The sequence below is a fragment of the Symsagittifera roscoffensis genome, chromosome 6 (genome assembly GCF_963678635.1).
Source record: "Symsagittifera roscoffensis chromosome 6, txSymRosc1.1, whole genome shotgun sequence".
NCBI classification, from domain to species: domain Eukaryota; kingdom Metazoa; phylum Xenacoelomorpha; order Acoela; family Convolutidae; genus Symsagittifera; species Symsagittifera roscoffensis.
Window position 1 is genome coordinate 6805633 of NC_087067.1, and position 21117 is coordinate 6826749.

Here is a 21117-nt window from a genome sequence, read left to right on the forward strand (position 1 = left end):
CAATCAATCTCAAGTCAAGCAATAAGTACAATATCTTACCAAAGAGATTATGTAAAAGTAGTACCACTAACCATTGATGCAACACCATTAAACTACAATACATTTTTACCTGATACGTGAAATAACAGTTTAAATTCGACCGTCATACACAATGAAAACCTTAATGGAACTAGGAATCTTACACAACAAGATATCCAAACACCATCACACTTCATAAATGAAGAAATTGTCCAAACAACAACAACTACACAACAAAGTATTTCACCAATACATCCAAATTTAACAACACCAAGAAATACAAACACTTCACTGGCACAAGTAACCTTACAATCAACCGTTAAACCTTCGGTTGCTCCAAAATATTCACATATGGATTATCAAACATATAGACCTATGACAGTACCATCAAAACCACGAAGAACGTTCACAAGAAACACTTTTGCAGAACACAATTAAAATTATGCACATTCGTCAAAAACAAACTACCACCCACAAAAAACCAATAATAATCATGTATGTTCTCACTATTGGGATAACCCAATGACAACAACCAACTCAGTAAATTTTCGGACTAATTCACATCTTCCACAGGATCATAGTGAAAATGTGAAAATTATCCATTCTTTCAACAAAAAAAAATAAAAAGCAAGCACCTCATCATACGGAATACTTATCATCTGATGATGGTTATTTACAACCAGACATTTTTGCACCATATATCGCAAACAAGGATCGCGACGACCTCATACATATAATAGAATTTTTTCTCCAAATCCAACGGATACACGAAATCAACAACCAATACATATGCCAAATCCTACTAATACACAATCTTTTCAACCAATTCAACCACAAAACCCAATGACTATGCACTCGTATCAACCAATACAAATGCAAAATGAAATACCACTCCCATATTAACTTCAACAACACGAAATAACAAAAAATCAACTTTCAAATTTTTCGGAAATGCCAAATGCCGCAGAATCACTACAGATGACAATGAATCCATACCTCATGGGTGGATCATCAATAACATCAAATAAACCACTAATGGTATTCACAGGAACAGACCCTGAATATTCTGTAGAAGATTATTTAAATGCAGTAACAGCAAATTTAATTTTAAATATAGGACCTGAACCAATCAATACACCACTACATCAAAATTGGATACATCGACGCCCAGCGTTGATACAAGCAACCTTAGATGGCGCAGCTCAAAAATGGTTTTCAGTATTACCTATAGAAATAAAATCAGACTGGAAAACATTTACACAAGAAGTTTCAAAAATGTTTGACTCCGAAAGAAATAAACAACACCAAAGAATTTTATGTAATGAAATTCGCAGATTACCAAATGAAACCATCAAACAATTAGCAGTACGTATCGAAACACTAGTTCGAAAAGCATATTCATTAAATTCACATGACTATAAAAACACAAAAATGACAGAAATTTCAATGATGACCTTAACACCTCAATTAAGGAAAATAGCAATAAAAAAGAGAGCATCTCATCCTTGTTCAATTCGAGAGCCAGATTTAGATTTTCGAAAACTAGTAGACAAACTAGAGCAAGCGAAAATCACAATGAAACTTGAAGAATCAGAAAATCTCAAACTACAATATGTTAATCGAATTGAAACAAACACTACAAATATCAATAACATACAGGAATCAGATACAGACTTAGTTGAAAAAATCACTGAAATACTAAATATTTATGAAAAACACCCAAATTTTAAAGGCAAACCATCTTTCAAAAAATGGTGTAATTATTGCCGAAGATACGGACATAGTATTTCCGAATGTAGACAAAAACAACAAGATAACCAAAACAAACCTCAAAAGCATAAAGAACCAAATAAATCATTCTATCAATATATGAAGAAAGATCAAAATCTACCAAACAAAAATGTATACAGTAACAACAGTTCAGGAAAACCACTTCCGAACAACACCAATTACACAAGGAATCAATCACCATATAACTCAAGTTATAGAGGAAGATCACCAGAACGAAGAAATACACAGAATTCTTCACAAAATCATTATAATCGATCAAATAGTCAAAATAACTATACGAGATCAAATTCAAATGCAACACAATTTGTTTGTAGATCCAATTCTCAATCAAACCCATGAAATAAACACTATTCCAATAATCAATCACGAAACTCATCATATAACAGAAATAGAAACTATTCACATAATCGAAATAGAAGTTATTCGAACAATCGAAATCAGAATTACCCGAACAATTGATCAAGAAATAACTCATATAATAGATCAAACTATCACAGACTAAATGACAATTATCAAAACAGATCACGGAATAATTCAAAAAATCGAAATTCAAGTTATAATAATCAATATAGAAATTATTCCCAATCACCACATAGGAATAATAACCATTGTAATAATTCTAAACATCGATACAGAAGTAGTACACCAAAACATCAAAGACAAATTAACCAAGTACAGTCAAACGAAGAAACAACATCAGACCCCCCAGGTATTGATGACACAGGAAATAACGAACTACAACTAAATCAAATAAACTGTGGATCATCAGATACAGAAAGTGATACAGAAAATACCATCTCCGTAAATATGATAACAGTCGAAAACGACTACGAACCTATTATATATGAACAACCTTTTACATCACATATATATGAAAATCAATTGGAACTCTTTCACAATTATTATATTGAACCCATCAATACTACACAAACTGCACAAGAAATAAACGAAATTAACATGTTAAATAAACCCAATGAAAATGACAAAACAAAATGTTTAAACACAAATCATATTTATCAAAATATACAAAAAGAACAACCCAGAGAAAAATTTTGGACAATACCATTTCTCTTAGAAAGTCCAAGAAACAAAGAATTTCAACAACCAGATCTTGAAATTGATTTTTTAATTGATTCAGGAGCAGAATCAAACATAATTAACATTCCCACATGGAATGAAATCAAAACATTACATCCAAAATTAACGCCTCTTGCAACCTCTAGTAAACTAGCAACAGCACACGGATCAACATTAGTAAATTATGGAAAAGTACAATTATTCCTCCTCCCCACAAGAACAATGGAGCAAAATAAAATTCTAAACAAACCATTTATACAAATATTTCATATCACTGATATTAAACACAATATCATTGGCATACCATTTATATCAAAATATATACCAACAATCAACATCTTGAATAGTAAAATGCTAATCAAAGATAAGTACACAAAAACAAAAAATACAGCTCTAACATTTTTCAAAGATTAAATAAACAACCACCATTCTTCTCAAAATTTTATCCAATTTATAACCAACAACGGAAACACCTGAAACCACTATCAGGAAATATATATAACTTTTCAATAAAACAAGTTCACCAATATGATAAAAGTCAAAATAAACAACAACTCTTTAAGTCAGACTTTGAGTTTAAACCTATTCATAAATTTTTCAAAATCACGATTTCATCTATAAAATATTTGAAAAATACGAATTCAGACATCATTTCGCTACATGTGTATAACAATACACCGTATCAAGCAACATTACCCTTAGGACTTTTAGGATATTGCGAAACAAACGCTACAATATCACCCGTACATGAAATAGCATACCGCGTAAATAATATACTCCAATTATTAGATATTTGTCAATCCACAATTCTTAACGAGGAACTATCCATAAGTAACATAAAAAGCAATGAAAAGAGGAACACAGATTATTTCACAAAAACACCATATTTTAAACCAACATTCAATATAACAAATTACACAAAAGAACAACAATAATTTTTAACGATGTTTAACTTTGAACACTCGCAAATTACACAAATCGAATTTGACAAACTAGCAAAACAACTGTTAAAATATTCAACAGTCTACGCAACATCAAAATTTGATGTTGGGAAAATCAGTTCATCACTACATCTCCCGTTAAAACCTGACACAGTTTTCAAAAAACAAAGAGCAAGTAAAGTACCGATTCATTTACACGATAAGGTAAATAGATTACTAGATATTCTAGAACAATACAAAATTATCTCACCAGTAAACAAAGAAGAACAACCAAAAGGTAACACATTTATTAACCCTGTTATAATCCTAGCAAAAGGAGAATCATTAAAAATAGTTTTAGACGCTAGATATCTCAATTCACTAATAGACGAATAAAAATGCAATTGGCCTACTGAACCAATACAAGTTATTTTAACAAAAATAAACGGAAAATACTTTACAACCGCAGATATGAATAGTGCATACAATCAAATGCCACTAGATGAACAATCACGACGTTTAACACAATTTGTTATTGGAAATCAACAATATGAATTCAACCGCCTATTCTGTGGAATATCCATAGGACCAGCAGCATTTTCAGCTTTTATGAGCAAAATTTTTAGACCACTAATACTTAAGAAAAACGCAATTACCTATTTAGACGATGTTTTAGGGCAATCACAGACAAAAGAAGAAATGTTTACACTTTTAGAACACTATCATAAAATACTTCAGAACGAAAATCTGAAGGCCGCCCCCGATAAATCACACTTCTTTTTAACACGAGTTAAATTTTTAGGACATAATATAGAAAGAAACACAATCACTCCATTAAAATCACGCATTGATGCTATTCAAAAACTTCAACCACCAACAAACAAAAAGAAAATCCAAGAATTCCTTGGAATGTTAAATTTCTTAAGCAGGTACGTTTACAAAATGCAATTTTTTTGAAGACCATTCTATAAAATCCTCAGACAACAAAATAATTTTGAATGGACCACTGAACATCAAACACGATTTGAAGAAATTAAAAAACTTTTAACTGAACAAATTTCAAACACAATCCCAGATCCAAATCAACCATTCTATGCAATGTGCAATGCTTCAAATTTTGGCATCGGCGCAGCATTACTACAATCACACAATGGTACAAATAAAATGAACCATATATCAGCAAATTCCCGATTATTCACTCAAGCAGAGCTACGACTCTCAACTCTAATGAGAGAATGTACACCTATAATTTATACACTTACAGAATATGAATTTTTAATACTTGGATCAAAACATCCAACAGTTCTATTCACAGATCATAAACCAATCATTTTTCTCTTTACACAAAAGTCAAATCCTAATCACCGAGTTGATAGATTTCAATTAATACTAATGAAATTTCCAAACTTACATATAGTTTGGACAGCAGGAAAGAATCTTGCATTACCAGATACATTAAGTCGAAATACACCACCTGAATTACTTACACGAAAAACTACAGTTGAAATACCCAAAAATATAAAATTTTACCTTGCAAACGACGAAACATCACCCCGACTAGAATGCAAATATGCAGTAAAAACTGACATTGAACAACCACAAATAAATAACCTACAACTCTTCCCACTTTACTTAGATTGCCAAAATAATCACTACGAAGTTGATCTACTTGGAACATCAACTTTCAAACCAATTCCATACTCACAATGGATGAAAAATAACACCCAACAAAAACGAATAAAACACCACTCAAATAAAAAAGACCTTTTTCCGTTAATTGAAAAAGAAAATTTAACTGATAAAATAAATTTATCAGGACCACAAACAAATGATTCAAAATACACAATAAGTCACGTTTTTGACCTCCATGACCCACTTGACACAATTCCCTTATCTAAATTAGAAATTGAAAATATTTTTCTCCCTCCAACAGATAAAATTACAATTAATATCTTGAAACAATATCAAAATCTTGACCCAGTAATTAGACAACTAAAATCATGGCAAAAATACAAAACTAAGCCCGTAAAAGCAAATACCACAATTTTAGGAAGTAAAACACTCCTCCGATATTTCCGAAAAATTAATAATACAACAATTAATGAAAACACTGACCTTCTAGAATATCAATTAAATGATTCTACAGTTCCCTGTCTCCCTTTAAGTATGATTCTAATAGCTTTTAACATTTCACATACACAAAACATTAAAGGACACTCTGGATCAGAGAAAACATATTCAAATTTTACACAAAATTTTTATTTCCCAAATGCACCCATTTGGATAAAAGTACTATGCAATGATTTTATAGTATGTCAGCTAAATAAACCTTATCCAAATCAAAAACAAATAGCACAAAAACAAGATTTTAAAGGACAAAGTTTATGTTTTAACCACCGTATTTCATTCGATACAAAAGGACCAATTTCACCATCCTCTGAAGGAAACTCCTACATTATGGTAATTGTTGATGCATTTACACATTATGTAGCACTCAACCCAGTACCACATTGTAACGCTTATTATGCTTACACAACACTTTATGAACACTGGATAGCTAAATTCGGATTACCCGAAACTTTAGTTACAGATAACGGTACAGAATTCATAAATAATGAAATCATCACACTATGTCATTTATACAACATTAAGCACAAACCGCGTACATCTCATGCACCTTGGACAAACGGTTTAGTCGAAGGTATGAACCGTTCACTGCAAGAATATCTTAGATGTATCATCAATGGAAATGATACAAGATACACAGAATGGTCAGCAGATGTAAAATTATTTACCTTAGCATATAATTCACAAATTACGACAACTCTAGGAATGTCACCATTTGAAATGGTTTTTAATAAAAAGCCACGTAAACCAATTATGTTTACAGCAAACTCTCATAAAAATGCACAAAGTCATACCAACCGAATAAAGACTCAGTTTGTTATAACCTACCTTTACACACGCATGATGAAGATCATTTTCATCACCCACAAATCCTTAAATTAGCCTCCGGTACACACACCGACTGGATTTTAAATAGAGATAAAAAACACAGTGAAATTTACCAAAGAGTAACAAAAAAAATATGTTACAAAGGCAAAACATTAACGAACAAACAAATTCACGCTTTACACAAGCCTCAGATTTAAAAATTGGAACATTTGTCTTATTACCTAATTTTAGTACACAAAAAGGAATTTCTAAAAAATTACAACTCCTTCGCAAAGAACCATACCAATTAATCGCCAAACCCACTGACGTAACATATAAAATCACCGATTCAGACCAAAAAGAAATTGTTCAACATAGAAACAATCTATTGCCTTACTACCCAAAAGAATACGCACTACGCGAACTAACTCATTTATATTCTTTCACAGGTTTAAAAGTTATTTCAAATCACCCACATACGGAAAATGAAATAAATGAACAAAATGACATACACCTTGAAAAACAAAATAAAAAACCAACTACAACCCAAAACAATACAAAAAAACTAGATCAAAAAATACCTTAAAAAAAAGGAAAATTAAAAAAATGATAGAAAAAATTATACCACAAGAACAAATCGAGAAATCAGAACATAGAGATTCATCACGACTTAGAAATCAACCACGTAAAAACTACAAAACATTCATCCCACAATCTAAAATATTAAAGAAAGTTGAATTTCAAAAACAGCTTTAATTTTAAAATTAATAATTTTTGCACCTCTGAAAACTTTTGAACTTTCATTTTTCAAAATAACATGCTGCAAACACGCTGCGATTCTAGTTCAAAATTAGCCAATAGGATTCATTCAATCCGTCACCTTCTATAACTCTAACACAAACCAATTAGACGAAAAATATTAAACTCCAGGCATATCTATAACTATAACTTTACAACCTCCAGGTCAAAAATAAGCAAACCACTCAAACTTGACAACTAAAATAAATACCACCATAATATCATAACCCTCCCTTATTTAATAACGCAAAGATCAACAATATTTTCCCAACTCAGACCTCAAAAACCCCCCAAACAAAAATGTTAAATTAGCCTAAAGTAAAAGTACGACCATATTAATTTAGCCTAAAGTACAAAAATCTCAAAAATACCCCAGATCACCTGACAAATAAAAATAAAGCAAAGAAGACCTCCCAAACACCATAAAATTCGCCCCCAACAACTTTTCCCAAAACTCAACCCACATGTGTAAAAAAATCAATAAATAATTCGACCACACTTGAAAATTGCCCCAAACAACAAAAAATATTCGACCAAGAAGCCATTTCTTAAAATGCTCTTCTCTCGATCAGTCAACACAATTTTCAACATTTTCATAAACTTTTTAACAATACTTAAACTTTTATTCATATTTCTCTTTGATACTTTTGAAGCTTTTATAATAATTTTAATCGTTTTTTGCAATATTTTTTTAATTTTCTACTCCCTATTTGAAATATATCTCCAACTTTCTCAAGTCATTGACCATATTCACAGGTACGAAAACCCAAAGTTTATTTAAATGATACGAACCATTTTTAGTAGAACAGATATTTTTTTACTATTTGTAATTTTTATAACATTTTTATCATCCCTAATATTGACAATATGCAAATGTATAAAGAAGGCAATCATAACATTCGCCTTAGCAGAAATTCTTTTAATTCTTTTTCTTGAAGAATACTACAATAAACATAAATTTTTTCACAAAAAGAAATCATTCAAAAAACCCTCAAAAATTGCTAACCAACAATCACACAGTCAGTCTTCACCAACAACATCCCAAGAAAACCCGACAATACCTACAACTATTCAAAACCCCCAAACATCTACACGAATTTCTTTCCAAGATAACCCATATACTTTTGAAGAACGACAAGCGCGCTTATCTGAACCATTAGAACCAGTTCAGCGACAGGCAACTCTAAGTGAACCAACATATAACTTGTACCCAACACTACCACAAGAATTAGGTAGAATAAGAAATATTAGTCAAAACCAAAATACAGTTGAAATAAATAGACAAATTATACATCCACGACGAAATAGAAATTTCCAAACCCCCCGAGTTCATTTTGATATACCCCAATCCCCATCACCAAGTACTCCAGAGAACCCAATTAGCATATTACCAGAAACCCCTACACTTCTTTCACAACGTAGCACCTCAAGTATACCCTCAGATTACTTAGGTTCAACACCAACATCTGAACAAATACGTGAAAATCCCTTTAACCCCCCAAACCAAACATCACGACTACCATATTGGACAACACAATCATTCACACAAGGTGAACCAAATTTGATAAATGACATAATAGATATTTCTACGGATACAACAACATCATCATCACTACCAGAAACATTATCACTACCGTCAACACCATCAATAAGCCAGATTTCACCGACGCCTTTCCCCCAAAATTTTCCAAATAACCTCGACGCTAGATATCGAGAACAATCATCAACAAACATCCCTTTAAGATTAGATTGGAACACGTTCACAGCACCCCCACCATTATTTGGACAACACCCGGAAAGTAACCGACTCCACAACTGGGCACTCCATAGACTATAGTATAGACAAAACATCCACGAAGACATTCGTGACCATAACATCCAAATACTCCAACAAAATAGTCTCACTTAAAATTTGAAATCACGGTTAAACTAAACAACATTGCTCAACATCCTTACCCATTAAACCCACCAAATATAACAGCTCAATCGCTACCACCACCATTTATAACAAATGAAGTATATATAAATACGACAGATATACCAAAAAGACAATTGGTTACATCACATTTTATAACCCGTACTCAGGATTATCATGCACATGTATATTCTAAAAATATTGATATTTCTCCAACTCCTTTTTCTAATTATCTCCGATCAGAACACAAATCCTTCTCCCCGCACAGGACCCCAGGACTTATTAGTAACACACTACGATTGTGAAGAAAATGAACAAAAAACACTACACAAATATGCAAAAAATCAAGTATCACAATGCGAAACGGAACCACAAGCTATAGAAACTACAAATGTAATAGCGACACTATATTCAAAAGCCCGAGCAACAACAGTCATAGGATATAAATTTACAGCAACATTTTCCGAAAAGAAAGTACATTGTTCACAAGTTTCAAACGGAAATAAAAACCGACTTGAACACGAATCATTCTACCAAAGTAATATAGAACGACTTCTACATCTAAATCCCGATGATTGTAAAAACGAGCTACTCAGATTAAACATCACAAGAAATAAAAACACCGACAAAAAACTAGTATATTTTCAAGTCTTTGCCGATTCTGTACATCAAACAGAACTTGAAAGATATCAAGGACATATAAAACTAGATGAAAAATACCCATACAACGGCGCACACGGAAGATTAACTTATGCCATACACGATAAGCACTGGATACCACACATTGGAATAAATAATCCATCAAACTGCAAAGCAGACACAAAAAATAAAGGATATCAAGAAATAATGTTTTTCGATTGGAAAATACAACTCGAAAAAATACAACTCACACGAGATTTATCCGACAACACAATGATCTATCAAGGAATTAGACTACCTTGTAAAAACGATCAAGGTTATTGTGATCCTACAACACGGACACAAGCAACAATTGTTTGGTTTCCCGAAGATACATGTACAACATTTCAAGTAGCAAAAATACACGCTCGAATGATAAAATTTCACGAAAAGTATTTTATACAATCAATTCCATATGAACAAGTCCATCCATCACGAAAACAAAGTACTGATTTTTGAAATATCCATAATATAGAAAATAAATTAACACGTTTTCATATATCAAGAAACAGAAATTGCATGCAAATACAGAAACCCACTTCACAAAACACAATATTCTGAAATATTAGATCAATACGAAAAAGGTTTCGACATGACCACTGGAAAAATAAAAAAATTGACCCTTATGCCACAGGTCACCCTCTACACGAAGGAACATCATATATACCAGTTAACTTTCAAAAAAGTAATGGTCAACCTGGTGGACATCTAAAGCCACATGACACTAGAAGCACACGTTTACAAGAACTATCACTAATGAATAATTCTTATTTTGGTAATATCCACTATGATATCCACTTAGATATGAAGTTAGACTACACGATTAGTCGAATTTTTCAAGAAATGTCACTCTCCGAATTAGAAACACTTCACCAACTATGCGAATTAGAAAGGACACAAATCCTACAATCACTTGCACTAGCAGTGTTAAAAATACCCTACGCAGGATATTTACTATCAGGAAATAGATCAAATTTTCTAGACTACGAAGGAAACATTTTATGGTTTTATACTTGTATCAAAAAAGTATCACCACTATATGTTTTTGAAGATAAAAGATGCTATAAAAGAATCCCTATGTTTTATAAAAATAAAGTACATTTTGTTGACACACTTTCAAGACGAACATATTTTTGGGATACCGCAGTCCCATGTGGATCAGAAAATAGCCACAATGTCGCACAATTGAACCCTGATGAAAATAAATATTATCTTCTTACCCCATACCCCACGTTAATGCAATCACTCAAAAAAATTTTACCCGAAAGCATCAGAGCCATTGCTCGTAACCCAAATATTGATTTACAATCAATTGGAATATATTCAAAATCCGATATCCAACACCACATTAGAACACAACAATTCCAGGAATTATTAACACAATTGGACACTATACAAAGACAATCAATTGACCAAAACTTACGCAAACTTGCCGAAACCGCAGGATTTGCAGATATCTATACACAAGATTATAGCGGATATTTTAAAGACATTAAAGACTATATATATCTAAACGGTGAAAAATACAGACCACAAGATATTTCACCTATAAATATTTTTAGCTTTGTTACACTAAAAAATTAAATTCTCAATTATCTAGGATGGCCATATTACATCTTAGAAAAACTAACTATCCTATACGCAGTGTTTAACTTTATAGGATTTCTTTTTTCACTCTTAAAAGGAATCTATAACACATGCGCTATACACACACAAGTAAATAGACAAGCAAGTGTAGCACGCATACTATTTGCAGGATTTTTTGGAATTTTTTCATCATCAATTAACAAAATTCTTCTAGACGCACAAATCAAAGAATATAATACAAAAATAGCGACAACACAGAACACGTACAACGAAGAACATAATAACATAGAAGTAACACCTACAGCACCACAGCTGCCACCCCTACCACATAACCATCCATTATCCTTAGTCCCACGAAATTTCCGAAACCTAGCAATAACACATAACCCAAATTTTAGACCAAACATATCGCAAAGTCCCATACAACACATAATGACACATCATTCACAAGATGAAAATACATATGAACAAATTATAGAACAACCCCATACCACCGCTTTTCAGTCTCAAAATAATAATTTTTTTAGCCCACGATGAGCCGACAACTTGGATCTCTACACCGCTCAAATTCCCATCCAACCAACCTCAACACTCCAATCACAAAAATCCCACTTTTTGCTTTCCCGCCACCCGATTTTCCAACTATTAATATAACATCAAGCATGAATTCGGATACTAATTCAGATATTTCAGTTTTATACTCCATTTCACAACTTAATAACCCTAATATAGAAACCCCTGACCAATTGCAGACTCCGAACCATCTCCATCCAATAATTTTCAAACCAACTCCTCAGTTTTTTCAAAGCCCCCTTTTCAACCGATCCCACTAAATAATCCACTCCCGTCCGTTTCTACTCCCTCTTATGCTTCATAAGTAACCCCAACCTATTCTCCATTTCATTCCGACCAATCATCCAATTCTCCCGATACTCCCCAAATCTCCCAAGAACTCGATAATTTTATCACCCTACAACAACAGCTAATACACCCTAACACCCTCACTATAAATCAAATTTCATCCACAAAAAAATCCTCAAACCCACCTACTCCTACACCCTCCTCAGCTTATACTGCATCGTTAGCACAATCATCCACATCCACCGAATCATCACATCGCAATCACCGAGCTTATCGCACTTTCCAAAAAAAATTCCCAAACCATCCATTCGCGACCAAACCAGGAACAGCCTGCGAGTATATTAATCATCCACACCACACCAACACGAAAGATTTTCTAGCAATCAACTTACCTTCATTCCCACAATATACTTTAAACACACCTAACGAGACTAACGACACACGTAGTTTTGTAAATGAACATGTTTTAATGCCTACACTTCATTGAAAAACATATTACCATTTTACTAATCCCCTTTGCCTGCCCTTATCTAATACTCATAACGATATAGAAAAAAATAAAGATATGCTGTATCGACTCACCACACCACTAACACATAGACAATTTACTTATATAGGATATAAAAAATCACTAAAAACATTCACTGCACCCCGAGCTAACGAATTTACATTAGAATATTACGACCGTAATATCATCCGAACTAATCAAGACCAATTTTTAGATGACGAACGCTTCGCTAACCCACAACTAACAGAAAAATTCTTCATCAAAACATCATATGTATTCATACTTAATGTTTTTGATAGAAAATATGATCACATCATTTCTGAAGCACTAACTGATATGCAAGCTTACGAAAGTTTTAAAGAAAAATTTCAATTATTTTCACTAACCTTTCACTTCCTTGCACCACATCAACGCGATTTGCACTGTTCACACGACATTATGATACGCACTAAACAGACTCACACATATACATACTATCGCTTCAAACAAAATCATTTTGATCTACACACTCCATCAAAACAACCACACCATCGTTTTCAGTTTCTTAACTCGAATTACACTTCACCATTTTTTCTAAATTTCACCTATTGCATCAAAGATACTAACCTCCACGGCATCCTCCGCAATTATGACCCAGTAACACAAATGTATATATTTTGTCCCATCACGAAGACCTTTAATGCCGAAGAATCCAGACCCTTCCTTATCCCACATGAATTTATCCAACCTATAGAAATCCCTATATTAGAATTTATCCACAATACTAAATACAATCACAAAATATATAATCTCATTCAAAACACACCTTATGAGTTTGCAGTAGGCACCGAAGAACTAAAAACTATTAAAGCACTTCAATTGCTTTGGCCACTGCTCCAAACTAAAAACATCATTTGCAAACTAGCAAAATTACTAACAAATTCAGACATAATACGCGACATCTTTCCCCACGGCTTTTTCCCAGACGATTAACACGTAAGTATAATTTACAAATATTCTTAAATAATAAATTTAAATTAATACTAACCATTCTTTACTCATGTTTCTTTTAGATTTTTAGTCTTCATACCACGATCATCTGCAAAAAACAGAAAAGAAAAATAAAAAATAAAAACTTGTTAAAATTATTCTAAATTTCATTAATATTTTCCACACAATAATCTGATAAAATTCATACCAAATGTAGTAAATTAAATTATAATTTATTCCCCCATAAAGCAGTAAATTTAAATATGATGAAAATTTATAACTTTAAATTTCCCCCAAAAACTAGCAGTAAAATTGAAATTCAACGTAATAAATTGATAAAATGAAAATGCAGTACTAACCTTTTGATATTTTCATTCACTCGCACAGGAATTCTATCCAAACTCGCACAGCTCGCCCACGAAGAATTGTTTAAATAATGAATTTCAGTTTCAAGTTTTCACACTCAACAACTCTAACACACGATAACAAGTTTCAAACTTTCCTTTAACCCGGTTGGAAAGGAATTATATACTAAACCAAACTAACCAACGCAGCTTACTAAACACCACAAATCATAAAATAACAGCATGACTAAGAAAAGAAAACCAACGGTACCCAAACCGGATTAACCCAGTTTAAAACTGGATAATTTATTCTTTTGAAGACTACTATAAAGTCTAAGAAAGAAATAATAAAACACAAAAAAGTCGAAAGACAAACCCACAACAAAAACAATTTGATTTTTGAAACAAGGACACAACCAAAGGAACACAAGAAAGACCAACATAAACCCAACATAAAACGTTATCACATAACAGGACTTCTCAAAGAAACCGCACGAAATCATACTCCCACTCCTGGCCTAACCCACCAGAGAGGACGTCCTGAGCATGCTCTATAGCCGGCCTAACCCACCGCGCTACATCCACGTTTTGTGACCACACTACTATTTTTAATAAGAGGTACTCAAGGGTGAGTAACTCTTCAAAATAACCGAACTAAAACAAAATGCTTTTGTGAAAACAACTAACTAAATTCATAATTAAAAAACTGAACTAATAAAAATTTTATAAAATGTAAATCATACCTTGCAGTATATAGATCAGCACACAACAACAAAGACGAACATCCAAAGACAAAATGACCCCACTACACTCGAACAAGAATGGCTAACCACAACCGATATGCCGTCCACAATCACAACTCAAAGGATTTAGAGTACGACTTGACTTCGCAGAAAAGGACTTCATTGAACTAGACCAATGACCACCTCGATGTTCAAGTATACGTACAGATCCGAGTTACAAGGCATCCCCTCCACGCTTAATCTCCACGCCATTCCCAGACGAGGTTGAACACAAAACAAGTTCTCTACATATTACAGAAAAACCCGTCATAGCAAACCATTTTGAAATCAGATTGATTTCGTTGGGAAACACAGTCGTTGTCACAAGAAGACACAACGATTGATGCCCCTAACTCCAGCGTCCTGAAACTTCTCTAACAAAGAGGAACCGGACAAGAATACGATGTTCACCAAATACCAACGTTCATCATCCATCCTTTGAATTGCAGAAGGATAAATCTAAAAAACTCTGTAAAACCCGGATGGGTGGAACCTGATCTAAACTACATTTTATGATTGGATAAATTAGATATTTTACCACTGTAAAGTATTTAATATTAACCAATCATGATCCATCTAACTAACAACCCACTTATTTTTAAGTGCTGAAATTACTTGTAATTTCAGCACCAGAGAGATTTGAATTTAACTTAGAAATTGGTTGTCTCTCCAAGAGAACTTCAGCAACCGCAACAAACCAGTATACCCTAGATCTATTGAGCCTAGCAGAGACTAGTTAAACACCCTGAGACTAGAAAGTATAAGAGTAAGATTAGGATCGGTATTAGACTAAGAAGTTGCACGAATCTATCCGGCCGAAAATAAGATAGCGTGACGAGCAGACGGTGTACCCTATCCGAAATTACTCTATGAGTTAACCACATCGGACCTAACTCACATAATTGATTTGTTACTAGGAGCAAAAAATATCACTTTGTATTTTGTATTCTTACCCGGATTCATAGGTTCGATACCTTTCGGGAATCTTTTTTTTTCATGTAACTTTATTATATCACCATCAAAACCCTACTTTGGCCAAATTGACTGCGCTGCAGGCGAATTTCAGAAAAAAACTGACCAAAAAACCGCGTTTTGTTTCTGCGCGTGCTTCCTTCTTAAAATTTGTGAAATATTGGCGCCCAAGGCGCGTTGAAAAAAATTTAGGGTCGCTCTTCTTAAAGTAGTAGTAAGGAGGGTCGTAGTACCTTTGGCTCGTCAGGAGGTCAAATCGCTAAAAGGAGAGGGCGTCCACCAACCCCACCCCCTAAATCCGCTACTGGTTGAAATGAACACTTCAAGTGTTGATGCTTGAAACTGACTTAGACTACTCGCCAGTATCTAGATTACCTGAGATTTTTTCAGCGCAGCACATCAAAAAATGAGAAAATTAAAACCAATTTTGCCGTTTTCTCGGAATTTTTTGGAAGTCTTATAATCGACGCAACCTATGTCTCAATGTTTTTATGTTAATAGTTTTTTTTATTTCCGATCAACCCTCCTTCAGGTGATGGGAGGAAACTAGCAGGGGGTGTTTTTTTCTCCGATTTCGTCTGCATCAAAGTAAACTCATATTCAGCAAAGTTGGTATCATATTGGTATCATTCAGATTCCAATAAATTCAAAACTTTTCTGTATCAATTTTTTTCAATTTTCAATTTTCTTCAATTCTCAGACTAACTTAGAGAAATTGAAGGAAGGCTGACCTCGAACAAGTTAATTTCTACTTACATTGTGGCAATTATTATCCATCGTTCTATTTTTTTTTTCACCTAATTCAGTTGCCTTTTCTAAAACAATTATATAATGAAAATTGAACAAAAGTAAGAAATAAATCAATTTATTTTCGTACTGGTTTATTTGAAGTTCGATCTTTTTTTAAAATCAGTGATTGGAAAATTCTGTGTTACAGCATAGCAATCGGCAATCCTTGGTTTTTTAAACTAAATTTTTTTCTTCACAACAATTTCAGTCAGCTTATATGTCGTAATTTCAAATTGAACGCAGACCTCTATCCGAGCGGGAGCGAACATGATCATTTATACCTCGATTATTGATGCTCAGAAAATAATCAAAATGCAACCCCCCCCCCCCCTATCCTTTTGCTTTGGTATGAAAACAAATTTTATATTAAATGACGTCACTATTTGTGTCCCGAAATAGTGTGACGTAAATATCTGTAACTTCATAACAATTTGTTTATTATTTATTTAGCTAAAATAGTGATGTCATTTTACATATGGGTAATAGAATCATCATATGGAAATTGGACATCTGGGCGGAAATAATAGTCACACGATAGGACACGCTTTGCCGTTAATAATTTGGGTTTTATATCTAAGTTTCTGACTTTTCAATTGGCTGCTGATAGTTTCAGTCGTTAACTTCTTAATATTCAATCAATATTTCGGTCAAAATCACATATGACTGCGATGCTATAGACGAGAAATGATAGAAAAACGATAGAAGTGAGCTGCGATTACCATCATCATTAAGTAGCATATGAAACCAAACATTGTAGTTCGGACTTTTCTTTAATACTTTCCACCAAATCAGCAAACTAAAACTACCAAATTACCGTAGAAAAGATTACACTTCTTGCTGTTAACGTAAAGGACATCTTAAACATCTTAAACATAACATCTCAGCAGCCATCGACTCTTAGTCTGAATCACAAAACAATAAAGCTTGCCTCGCTTTTATTCTCTTCAGAAGTCAGCGCAAACACAACAAAATAAACTTTCTTACGCAAATTCGAAAACAATTTGCTAGTTTTATTTCTTACTTTAAAACACCACAAGATTTTATTTTTTTCAATACTTTTTCAATACTTCACAAGCAAGATTCAAATCGGAGCGTTTTATGCAGTCATTGTAATCACAATCTCAAACGCAAGAGTTGAAAAAGAAAACATTTTAAACGTTTATAGCGTGGCGACCGGTTAAAAAACTGTTTTTTTTTTATCGCGTTTAGGTAATAACAATAAATTTCAGTTTTAAGCTTCGATAAATTTATGTTAACTGTTTTGTTAGAGCTTATAGAATTGAGTCAGTTTTATTATATTTCGCCTGAAAGTTGGGTTATAAATTCAATTAACTAGACGGATCAAAATCCAGTGGATCGTGGATCTATCCTCCAATTTGCGAACTATTATTCTTGTTACTTAACGTTACTAGCAATTGCAGCCCACAATTTTATCATAAATTTCTTTCTTGGAACCAAGAACGAGAGAACCCTGTTACTAAAATTTGAAACCCTCTGACAAGTTTTACGAATTTTAGACATACGCGCCTTGTAATTCTTCAAAAATTATTTTATCCTCAGCCCAATCAGCCCCGGCGCAATTCAAGTGATCGTACTTACGCAGAATCAAACGAAATAAAAGAACCAAAGTACAGAACATTAGTTTATTATTTACAAGTTATTTATTTATTCGTCATTTTGTTACAATTTATAAGTGCGATTTGTGATTTCATAAAAGAGTTTCCAGAAATCGAGCTCTTAAAGATTGTAAAAATAACTCAAGGAACAGAGTTGTTTATTGTTCAGCCGTGGTGCATTTCTTGCCAAATTGCACTTAACGATTTGATTAAAAACAAAAGGTATAATTTAACTTATTTAGTCGAGTAATGAAAATAAGAAACAGTCAGCAAAAATCATTAACAATTCAGTGCATGGGAAAGACTACACCGAAAGAAAAAAATGAAAGCCTCAATCTCTGGTTGAATTTGTTACCCGCAATTTGATTTTATGGCTTCTACTGCCAGTTATTTTGAGCATCCTGTTTTGCTGTTTGCTGTTACTGTTAAAATTCTCCTTAAAACACGTTTTCAAAGTTGAGTTATATTTAATTGAAAAAAAAAAACATTTCAGCCAAATCAATTCAAAAAGCAGATCGGTAGGGTAAATTAGTCGTTTCCAGCCATTTTATTCGCCCTGAATTTTGACCCGAGTTAAAATCTTCCCTGATACGCAGTGCGTTCGAATACTATCAGCAGTTACAATTTAAGTCAACCGGTCAATTTAATCAACTTAACTATTCAACCATTATCTAAGTTAGCGCTTCAAACAGTGCTTTTTATACTTACCATTACTTTTTTATTACCAATTTTGGAGTTGGAGTTGTTTTATGGTGATAATGATGCTTGGGTTAGAAGCTATGCGTGGATTCAAAACTGCTTTCAGTCGTGTTTTTGTCATGCTGTTTCTCGCTATTGTCGTCGTCTTTTTTGAGTCGACAACAGCAGCCGAGTCAGTCTCCAAAGTCAAACGTGTCGGTCAGTCAAATCAAACAAAGCTACAATTATGATAGTTACAGGTGCTGCTCTCGGTTATTCTCGAAGGGGATTTTCATAAAGTTTCGCTAATTTTTTGTTGACCTTTTTTAGGTGACCAAATAGATTTTCAAAGCTCTTCCAGGACACAGCAAATACCATTTTCTGGTAACACTTTGGGCGCACAAAGCAACTAAAAAACAGGTCGAAAATTCCGTTTTTAAATGAGTTTGACTTGAAAAAAACCGCACTCTCCCCGCTCTAAAAATTGGCAGATATATCTGGCCTTAGCAAAAAAATGTATGGTCGGTCAGCTAAAAAAAAAGGATGTAAAGTTGTACCAAAGGTGACTTTTGGATGGCCAGGTGGTCAAATTCCTGAAGGGGGCATCCCCCGCCCCCTAAATCCACTGCTGGATAGATTGGTCCGTTAAATTTAGATGACCCCGAAGAAAAATTTCTAGAGCTTGAAATCTTTAGAAACAGGGAGAGCATTTGCTTAATTGTTTTTGAAGTTTTCAAAATATAAATTTGGGCGACAAGGGAGCAAACAGTTTTATATGTACCCAAATAAAAAAGCGAACGTTTTTTATTCACACTTCGCCTATTGACGAGCCGCATTTTTGTCTTAACAATAAATAAACAATGCGATTTCTAGATAGAGACGATGAATGAGAGGGCACTTTAAGACAAGAAAATATTTAGACGATCATTTTTTCCTCATTATTAGTATGATAATTATGATTATAAAATTACAGACTAGATAAGCGAGTCTGAAGGAATTGCTCCCATTTAAGTTCAGCTTAAAGTTTCCATTTGCTTGATACTATCTCTGAATAGCCGGAGTCGAAATACCTCCAAAAGTATCTTAAATTTCGAGATTTGAGACCATGGCTGTTGCAAAAGTCGACCTCTAGTTCAATTCTATTACTAAGTCTTGGAGTTCTTATCCAGAAGTTCGCATCCGCAAGTTTCTGTTTCGGGATCAGGACTCTGAACCTTGTGCGCTGAGCAATTCTGGTCGCGGCAGACCCCTTTGTGATCATAGTTATAAAAATTCATAATGTTGAAACTGGCTAAATTCTAGGAAAATTTTCCCATTTTGACAAAACCTTGCGATTTGCAGAAACAGCTCACGTTTGTTCAATTCTTTGACAACCATGTCAGATTTTGTGAATGCCGTAATTTGGGAAATAATTTTTGAAATTCGGTTGAATCTTTGATGGAAAATTTCAAGATGCGTGAAAAAAAATTCTTGAAGTTTAAGACACACAAACTATTTTAAATTGGGTTGGTCTAACTGAAATTAGAAAACAAGACTGCTTGCTAACTTCCGACTGTCCCGTAACTTGTCTCGAATAATACTTGTTAAAAACAGTTTTGATGAGCTATATATAGTGCTAAAATTTGAATCGAGTTGATATGACCAACTTTTTTTGCATCTTTCAATTCGGAATTTCGATTATGAGTGCGGCATAATTCGCTATGCAAAAATAATTTGCGTATTGCAAGTGCTAATGAGCGGTTTTCCAGCCCAGTTTTTTGTTCCGACTTCCGAAGAAAGTGAGAAATATATATGCTTGGGTTGTTTTTTTTAGACTCAATTTACAAATCTCTGGTCCTTAGGGTTATCGATCTATTGATCTGCATGGGAACAGCCCGGTG

The 21117-nt window shown here is 33.4% G+C and overlaps 1 protein-coding gene across 1 annotated transcript in view; it reads left to right on the top strand.

Moving 5' to 3' along the window:
• Positions 1-17535: 17535 nt before the first annotated feature.
• Positions 17536-21117, top strand: part of LOC134848548 (epidermal growth factor receptor-like) — a gene marked incomplete in the record, with an annotated part of 44106 nt that continues 40524 nt past the window's right edge. Inside the window, 1 exon segment of the mRNA XM_063866057.1 lies at positions 17536-19456. Coding sequence (XP_063722127.1) covers positions 19309-19456 — 148 coding nt within the window.